This window comes from Peromyscus leucopus, chromosome 13, assembly GCF_004664715.2.
Source record: "Peromyscus leucopus breed LL Stock chromosome 13, UCI_PerLeu_2.1, whole genome shotgun sequence".
Taxonomy (NCBI): Eukaryota; Metazoa; Chordata; class Mammalia; order Rodentia; family Cricetidae; genus Peromyscus; species Peromyscus leucopus.
In genome coordinates this window covers 15,517,477-15,526,191 of record NC_051074.1, presented here as the reverse complement: position 1 = coordinate 15,526,191, position 8,715 = coordinate 15,517,477, and the positions used below count along the sequence as shown (strand labels likewise).

Genomic DNA, 8,715 nt, shown 5'->3' with positions numbered 1-8,715 from the left:
CTCACATGTTCCAGCAAGTCACAGATGAGGTGAATGTTGGGATAGGCTAACTCGTAGCCCTGGTTTTGGGCTTAGGTGATAGCTAGGTTGGTCAGCCTGAACAGCTTCCCCTCATTGACACCAACAGGGTGAGCTCCCCAGCATTGCCCCCAGGAGATCACACACTGTAGCAGGCAGGAAGAAGCAGGGCCAGTTCTCCTGTTATCATGCTTTCTGGCTGACTCACCTGTACCCACACCACCAGGCCCAGCTGTACTCTTTTGGCTAGGTGAAGTACAGGGCCCACTCTCCCAAGTGCTGCAGTTGGTGAGGTATAGGGCTAGCTCTCCCAGGCGTCCACTTGGCCTTTGATGATAACAGGAGCCATGAACCCTGGCTGCAGTAGGGCCACAAACCCAGACATGGCCCTCAGCAACAGTTTAGGTCCAAAAGTCACCGTCACCCCAGGTGGCAGCACATGCCACCCATATCTGTATGGCCCCAATGACCACATGACCCTCAAACACCAATATGGCCATGGTGTCGGCCCAGACTATGGGTCTCTCGACTGCCCTCTGTGGCAATAGGAGCCACTGACATCAACATAGAAACTGGCTGCTGCAGGACTATGGACCCAGACATAGCCCTTGGCGGCAGTCCAGGCCAGACTTCATGAATGACTTGGTTGGCACTGCAGGCCTCTTGAATGGCAAGGCCCTGGGAGGCAAGCAGGACACTCACGTCAGCTGATTCTTCACAACCCTCGACTCTTCAGATATGCCTCTCTCTCCAGCACATAAACATTTCTGCCTCTTGTAGTACTTGCCTCAAAGAGGGTGTTGAAATCAAGTTAAACATCAAGGAAAGAAACTGGAGTCATATCTCAAAAAATAAGTGTTCCATATTAGTTATATATATTAACAATATAATAATAATAATTATTATTTTTGGGGAGACCAAGTCTCCAAAAATCTAACTGTGATAGAATAAGGTAACCAATTAGTAATCAAACTGAAATTACATTCCAGTTTATCTGCCTCTGCATGTTGGACTCTACCAATTATAACATGCTTCTTCCAGATTGTGTACCTTTGGCCTCTGTGCATGATGAACTCAAAGCCAGTCTCCTTCTTGCTTAGCCTTATTAGAAGTGGAGTGACTCCAGGAGTTCATAAAGCAAGTTGAGGACTTCACTCACCAGGCCTTGCAACAGAATCTTCATTATGTAATTCCAGAACAATAGACTTATACTACACACAGATTTTAAACTTTGCCTCAGTCTGGCTAGTAAGAACTTCTATTACACATACAGTCAGCTGATTTCCCATTACTTATCAATGCTATACTGAAAGACCCCAGCAAACTTGCTTAGCCTAACACCATTTTGAGCTAAGCCTGAAAAGTACAGGAAAGTTCAGGGTGTCTGCGGTCGGCCACCTGGCCCCAGAAAAGGGTACTAAAGGTCAGAAAAACAACTTGGAGCCAGACAGCAGGCGTGTCGAGCTCGGGGAGAACCCACGAGCTGTCCTGAGTTTGAACCTGGCCTCATTTGAATCGTCCAATCAGAACCCACGAGCTGTCCTGAGTTTGAACCTGGTGTCCTGAGTTTGAACCTGGCCTCATTTGAATCGTCCAATCAGAACCCTGTAAACCGAGCTCCTCGTGCTCCTGCTGCCAGACCCTATAAAAACCCTCCACTCCAGCCCGTGGGCGCGCCAGTCTCTCGAACTTCTGGAGGGACTGTGTTGCCCCGGGTACCCGTGTTCCTGAATAAAGCCTCTTGCTGTTTGCATCTGACTTGTGGTCTCGGTGTGATCTCTGGGCGAGGGTCTCTCCAGAGGGAAGACTGCCTTCGGGGGTCTTTCATTTGGGGGCTCGTCCGGGATTAGAGACCCCTCCGCCTCGGGACCACCGACCCACTGTCAGGAGGTAAGCCGGCCGGCCTTGGTGTATGTCATCTCTGTCCTGTCTGAGTGTTGTCGGTTTGTCTGAATGTTGAATGTTGTCTGTTTGCGCGCCTGAATCGGTCTGGAGTCAGTGGGGCTGAAGGAGCTGACGAGCTCGGACTTCGCCACTGCAACCCTGGAAGACGTTCCACGGGTCTCTGAAGTCCCCTCTGGGGCACGGTCTGAAGTCCCCTCTGGGGCGCGGTCTGAAGTCCCCTCTGGGGCACGGGAAGTCCCCTCTGGGGCACGGTCTGAAGTCCCCTCTGGGGCACGGTCTGAAGTCCCCTCTGGGGCGCGGTCTGAAGTCCCCTCTGGGGCACGGGAAGTCCCCTCTGGGGCACGGTCTGAAGTCCCCTCTGGGGCACGGTCTGAAGTCCCCTCTGGGGCACGGGAAGTCCCTCTGGGGCGCGGTCTGAAGTCCCCTCTGGGCACGGTCTGAAGTCCCCTCTGGGGCACGGTCTGAAGTCCCCTCTGGGCACGGTTTGAAGTCCCCTCTGGGGCACGGTTTTTCGGGGCCATCCCCGAATCAGAAGAATACGTGGTGCTGGTAGGGGACGGAGAATTTAAGCACTCCGTGTCCCCATCTGAGTTTTTGCTCTCGGTTTTACGCCGGAGCCGCGCAGCGAAATTGTTTCTTGTTTGTGTTGTCGGGTTGTTCTGTGTTCTTTGTCTAATCCTTCTCCATCCAGGAATTAATATGGGACAGACTGTCGTTACCCCTTGAGCCTAACTACTAACCATTGGTCGGACGTCAAGGGCCGGGGAGAAATGAAGGTGTAGTCATCAAGAAAAATAAATGGATGACCCTCTGTAAGGCTGAATGGGTCATGATGAATGTAGGATGGCCACGGGAGGGGGCATTTAATCTCTCTCTCATTTCCCAGGTTGAGAGGAAGGTGTTTGCCCCTAGCCCCCATGGGCATCCAGACCAGGTTCCCTACATCACCATTTGGAGATCCCTGGTTGAAAACCCATTCCCCTGGGTCAAGCCCTTCCTCCCACAACCCCCCTTACTCCCCAGCCTTCGGCGCCTCCTAATCCCTTTCTTCTCTCTACCCAGTCCTTCCCCACAGGGAGCCTTCCAAGCCCCCTGTCCTTCCCCCTGACCCTAACTCTCCTCTCCTAGACATGCTGGTGAATGAACCACCGCCCTACCAGCCGACCCCCCCAGCGTCACCCGCGGCCCCTGCGGCTGCACGCGCGGCGGCCCCCGCCGCGACCCCGCCGGCTGTGCTCGTGGCGGCCCCCGCCGCCCCGGCGGCTGTGCTCGCGGCGGCCCCCGCTGCGGCGCCAGCCGCGACCCCGGCAGCTGTGCTCGCGGCGGCCCCAGCCGCGACCCCGGCGGCTGTGCTCGCGGCGGCCCCCGCCGCCACCCCGCCGGCTGTGCTCGCGGCGGCCCCCGCCGCGGCGCCAGCCGCGACCCCGGCGGTTGTGCTCGCGGCGGCCCCCGCCGCCACCCCCGCCGGCTGTGCTCGCGGCGGCCCCCGCCGCGGCGCCAGCCGCGACCCCGGCGGCTGTGCTCGCGGCGGCCCCGCCACCCCGCCGGCTGTGCTCGCGGCGGCCCCCGCCGCGGTGCCAGCCGCGACCCCGGCGGCTGTGCTCGCGGCGGCCCCCGCCGCCCCGGCGGATGTGCTCGCGGCGGCCCCCGCCGCGACCCCGATGGCTGTGCTCGCGGCGGCCCCAGCCGCGACCCCGGCGGCTGTGCTCGCGGCGGCGGCTGTGCCCGCGGTGACCCTAGTCGCGACGCCGGCTGTGACCTCCCCGGTGGCCGCCCCCCTTGTGATGACCCCGCTCACTGGAGACTCGGAGGAAGAAAAAGAAACGGTCCAGTCCCCCATCGCAGGCCGCCTCAGGGGCCGCCGAGCCGGCCCCCCAATGAGTCCAGAGCCTTCCCGCTTCGGGAAGGACCCAATCATCAGTTACAATATTGGCCCTTTTCTGCCTCAGACCTTTATAATTGGAAACAACATAATCCCCCTTTCTCCAGGGATCCTGTTGCCCTGACCGGCCTAATTGAGTCCATCCTAGTGACTCACAGGCCGACTTGGGACGACTGTCAGCAGCTCCTGCAGACCCTCTTAACCATAGAGGAAAAGCAGAGAGTTTTCCTGGAGGCCCGGAAGCAGGTTCCGGGCGATGACTGGAGGCCAACCCAACTCCCAAATATCATCGAGGCAGCTTTTCCCTTGACCCGCCCAGACTGGGACTTCAATACACCTGAAGGTAGGGAGCATCTACGTCTCTATCGCCAGTTGCTCTTAGCGGGTCTCCGAGCGGCCGCCAGAAGGCCTACCAATTTGGCTCAGGTAAGGAATGTGATGCAGGGAAAGGAGGAATCACCCGCTGCATTTTTAGAGAGGCTGAAGGAGGCTTATAGGATGTACACTCCGTATGATCCAGAAGACCCAGGGCAAGCACCAGGTGTCATCTTATCATTTATTTACCAGTCTAGCTCAGATATCCGAGCCAAATTGCAGCGGTTGGAAGGTTTACAGGCGCTAGGTTTGCCAGACTTATTGAAGGAAGCAGAGAAAGTGTACAATAAGAGAGAAACTCCTGAAGAGCGTGAGGAAAGGAGATGGCAGAAACAAGAGGAAAGGGACAAGAAACAGCATAGGGAAATGAAAAAGGTTTTGGCCGCCGTTGTGTCTAAGGGACAGCGGAGAGAAGGAGATAGGTTGGGAGAGCGAAGGAGGCCACCCTTGATAAGGATCAATGTGCTTACTGTAAGGAGAAGGGACACTGGGCCCAAGACTGCCCCAAGAAGCTACAAGGACCCCGCCGACCCAAGCCCAAAACTGTGGACCTCCTTAGTCTAGAGGACTAGGGGAGTCGAGGCCAGGAGCCCCCCCCCTGAGCCTAGGATAACCCTCAAGATCGGGGGGCAGCCCGTGACCTTCCTGGTTGATACTGGTGCCGAACATTCAGTCCTAACCCATGCCGGAGTGCCTCTTAGCCGGCATTCTGCACTGGTGCAAGGGGCAACTGGAAACAAGAGGTATTACTGGACTACCGAGAGAAAGGTCCAACTGGCATCAGGGCAAGTAACTCACTCCTTCCTACATATACCTGAATGCCCCCATCCGCTGTTGGGACGGGACCTATTAACCAAATTGAAGGCACAAATCTACTTTGATGAGAAGGGACCAAGGGTAACGGGTCCTAAAGGAGACCCCTTACAAATCCTTGCCCTCAGCTTAGAGGAAGAATACCGGTTGTTTGAGGCAGAACCCCCGGAGAAATCACCTGAAGAGCTACAGAACTGGCTGAGAGAGTTTCCTCAGGCCTGGGCAGAGACTGGGGGCTTGGGGCTGGCACGCGATCAGCCGCCACTGATGATCTCACTAAAGGCCTCCGCGACTCCCGTTTCAATCAGACAATACCCAATGTCACGGGAAGCTCATGAGGGGATTAAGCCCCATATTCGGAGACTCCTGGACCAAGGGGTGTTAAAGCCCTGCCAGTCACCTTGGAACACCCCTCTCTTGCCTGTTAAGAAACCGGGGACAGGAGACTACAGGCCGGTCCAGGACTTGAGAGAGGTCAATAAGCGGGTGGAGGACATACACCCCACGGTGCCTAACCCCTATAACCTTCTGAGCACCCTCCCACCGACCCACGTCTGGTACACTGTGCTAGACCTGAAGGATGCCTTCTTTTGTTTAAAACTGCACCCTCAAAGTCAATTGTTATTCGCTTTCGAATGGAGGGACCCAGAAAAAGGGCTCTCGGGACAATTAACCTGGACCAGGCTCCCGCAGGGTTTCAAAAATAGCCCAACCCTCTTTGATGAGGCCCTACATGCAGATCTGGCCGGATTCCGGGTCGAACACCCAACCCTGACTCTGCTCCAGTACGTGGATGATCTACTCCTGGCGGCCAGGAGTCGAACCGAGTGCATGGAGGGCACTCGAGCCTTACTGGCCAGACTTGGGCAGAAGGGCTATAGAGCCTCAGCCAAAAAGGCCCAAATATGCCGAGACAAGGTCACCTACCTAGGCTACACCCTGAGCGGGGGGCAAAGATGGTTAACAGAAGCAAGGAAGGAGACGATAATCTCCATCCCCCCTCCTCGGAACCCCCGCCAAGTTCGAGAGTTCCTGGTACGGCTGGGTACTGCCGCCTTTGGATTCCTGGCTTTGCCGAACTGGCAGCCCCATTATACCCCTCACTAAACCAGGGACCATGTTCCAATGGGAGGAGAAGCATCAGAAAGCGTTCCAACAGATTAAGAAAGCCTTGCTTGAGGCCCCGGCTCTGGGTCTGCCAGACCTGACCAAGCCCTTTGAGCTGTTTGTGGATGAGAACTCAGGCCTTGCTAAAGGGGTACTGGTGCAAAGATTGGGACCTTGGAGGAGACCTGTAGCGTATTTGTCCAAGAAATTGGACCCGGTGGATACAGGATGGCCTCCATGCCTCCGCATGGTGGCAGCCATTGCCGTATTACTCAAAGATGCCGGAAAACTGACTCTGGGACAGCCGTTGACTGTGCTGGCCTCCCATGCAGTGGAGGCCTTGGTCCGACAACCACCGGACAGATGGCTTTCTAACGCCAGAATGACTTACTATCAGGCTTTATTACTGGACTCAGACAGGGTAAATTTTGGGCCGGTAGTTTCCCTTAACCCTGCTACCTTGCTGCCACTGCCTAGCCCCTCCGAGGAGCATGACTGTCTCCAGATTCTAGCCGAAGCACATGGCACCCGCCCCGATCTGACAGATCAGCCGCTTAAGGACCCAGACGCTGTCTGGTACACAGATGGGAGCAGTTTCCTGGAAGAGGGGAACGCAGAGCCGGGGCAGCTATAACCACCGAATCGGAAGTGGTATGGGCATCGTCGCTCCCGCCCGGGACATCGGCCCAGCGCGCAGAACTGATTGCGCTCACCCAAGCTCTCCGGATGGCAGAAGGTAAGAAGCTCACAGTTTATACTGACAGCAGATATGCCTTCGCCACTGCGCATGTCCACGGGGAAATCTACAGACGAAGAGGCCTGCTGACGTCCGCGGGTAAGGAAATCAAGAACAAAAAAGAGATCCTAGACCTCCTAAAGGCCCTGTTCCTCCCGCTCCAACTCAGTATTGTCCACTGCCCGGGGCATCAAAAGGATGACTCGGCGGCAGCCAGAGGGAATCGGCTGGCAGATCTGACTGCTCGAACAGTGGCTTCCCAGCCAGCAGGAAACAGCCAGTTAATGGCTATACAAGAACCACAGCCTGAGAGAGACCCCGTGCCCTATAGCCCAGAAGACCATGAGCTAGCAAAGAAAATGGGGGCGGACTGGGAACAAGGAAGACAGGCATATATACTAGGGGACCGGATGGTCATGCCAACCACCCATACCCGATATATGCTGAGATTCCTACATGCATTGACCCATTTGAGCAAAAACAAGATGAAGACCCTATTAGACAGAGAAAACACCGGGGCAGTGCTGCTGAACCAGGATCAGGTACTCCAGCAGGTAACTTCTACCTGCCCAGCCTGTGCTCAGGTCAATGCAGGGAAGGTTCATCTGAACAAGGGGGTCCGCCAAAGAGGCCATCGTCCTGGTGTTCATTGGGAAATAGACTTTACAGAAATAAAACCTGGACTCTACGGGTACCGGTACCTCCTGGTCTTCGTGGACACGTTTTCCGGATGGATTGAGGCATTTCCAACCAAGAATGAGACGGCTAACGTGGTAACAAAAAAACTGTTGGAAGAAATCTTCCCCAGGTATGGGATGCCTCAAATATTGGGGTCAGATAACGGGCCTGCCTTCGTCTCCCAGGTAAGTCAGAAGGTGGCCAAACTATTGGGGGTTGATTGGAAACTTCATTGTGCATACCGCCCCCAAAGCTCAGGACAGGTAGAACGAGCTAATAGAACGATCAAGGAGACTTTAACTAAATTAACGCTTGCAACTGGCACTAGAGATTGGGTGCTCCTACTTCCCTTGGCTCTCTACCGAACCCGAAATACTCCTGGCCCACATGGCCTAACCCCTTTTGAGATCATGTACGGGGCCCCACCTCCTGTTGTAAGCTTTCTCCATCCTGATATTTCATCTTTTGCCACCACCCCTACTTTAGAGGCACATCTTCAAGCCCTCCAACTGGTGCAGAGGGAGATCTGGAAGCCCCTGGCCAAAGCTTATCAGGAGCAGCTAGACAAGCCGGTGGTGCCCCACCCCTTCCAGATCGGGGACTCCGTTTGGGTCCGACGACACCAGACCAAGAACCTGGAATCACGGTGGAAGGGGCCCTACACTGTCTTGCTGACCACCCCCACTGCACTTAAGGTCGACGGGATTGCTGCATGGATCCACGCCTCTCATGTGAAGGCTGCCAGAGAACCCGACCCAGCAGGATCCAGAAAGTCAACATGGACAGTGCGCCGTACACGAAACCCCCTAAAAATAAGGTTGGCCCGCAGCTCCTCTTCCTCCCCCTCCTCTTAATCTCCGCTTACCCCCAGGGGACTAGGGCGGCAGAGAGCCCGCACCTAGTCAAGAGGCTCACTTGGCAGGTCATCTCACAACCTGGGGAGACGGTCTGGCAAACGACCGCCCTTCACACCCCCTTTACATGGTGGCCTAACTTGCACCCAGATCTCTGCCAACTAGCAGCAGGGTCAGAGGACTGGGACATCCCTACCACTGACCCCATGAACCCCAGAGCACCAGACGTCTGTCAGGATGGTAAGGGAACTTGCAAATGTAGTAACGAGAGATACGGATGCAGTCACCCTGAAACCAGGGCAGCCCTGTCACAACTAACCTTCTACGTCTGCCCCCGGGATGGTAGG

At 55.9% G+C, this 8,715-nt stretch overlaps 1 protein-coding gene across 1 annotated transcript; it reads left to right on the top strand.

Moving 5' to 3' along the window:
- Positions 1–365: 365 nt before the first annotated feature.
- Positions 366–8,368, top strand: LOC114699795. Its single transcript, XM_028879080.1, is given in 8 exon segments — positions 366–519; positions 3,052–3,238; positions 3,340–4,618; positions 4,621–4,770; positions 4,772–6,023; positions 6,026–6,091; positions 6,094–6,708; positions 6,711–8,368. Coding segments are annotated over 8 exon segments (5,361 nt in total).
- Positions 8,369–8,715: the final 347 nt, after the last annotated feature.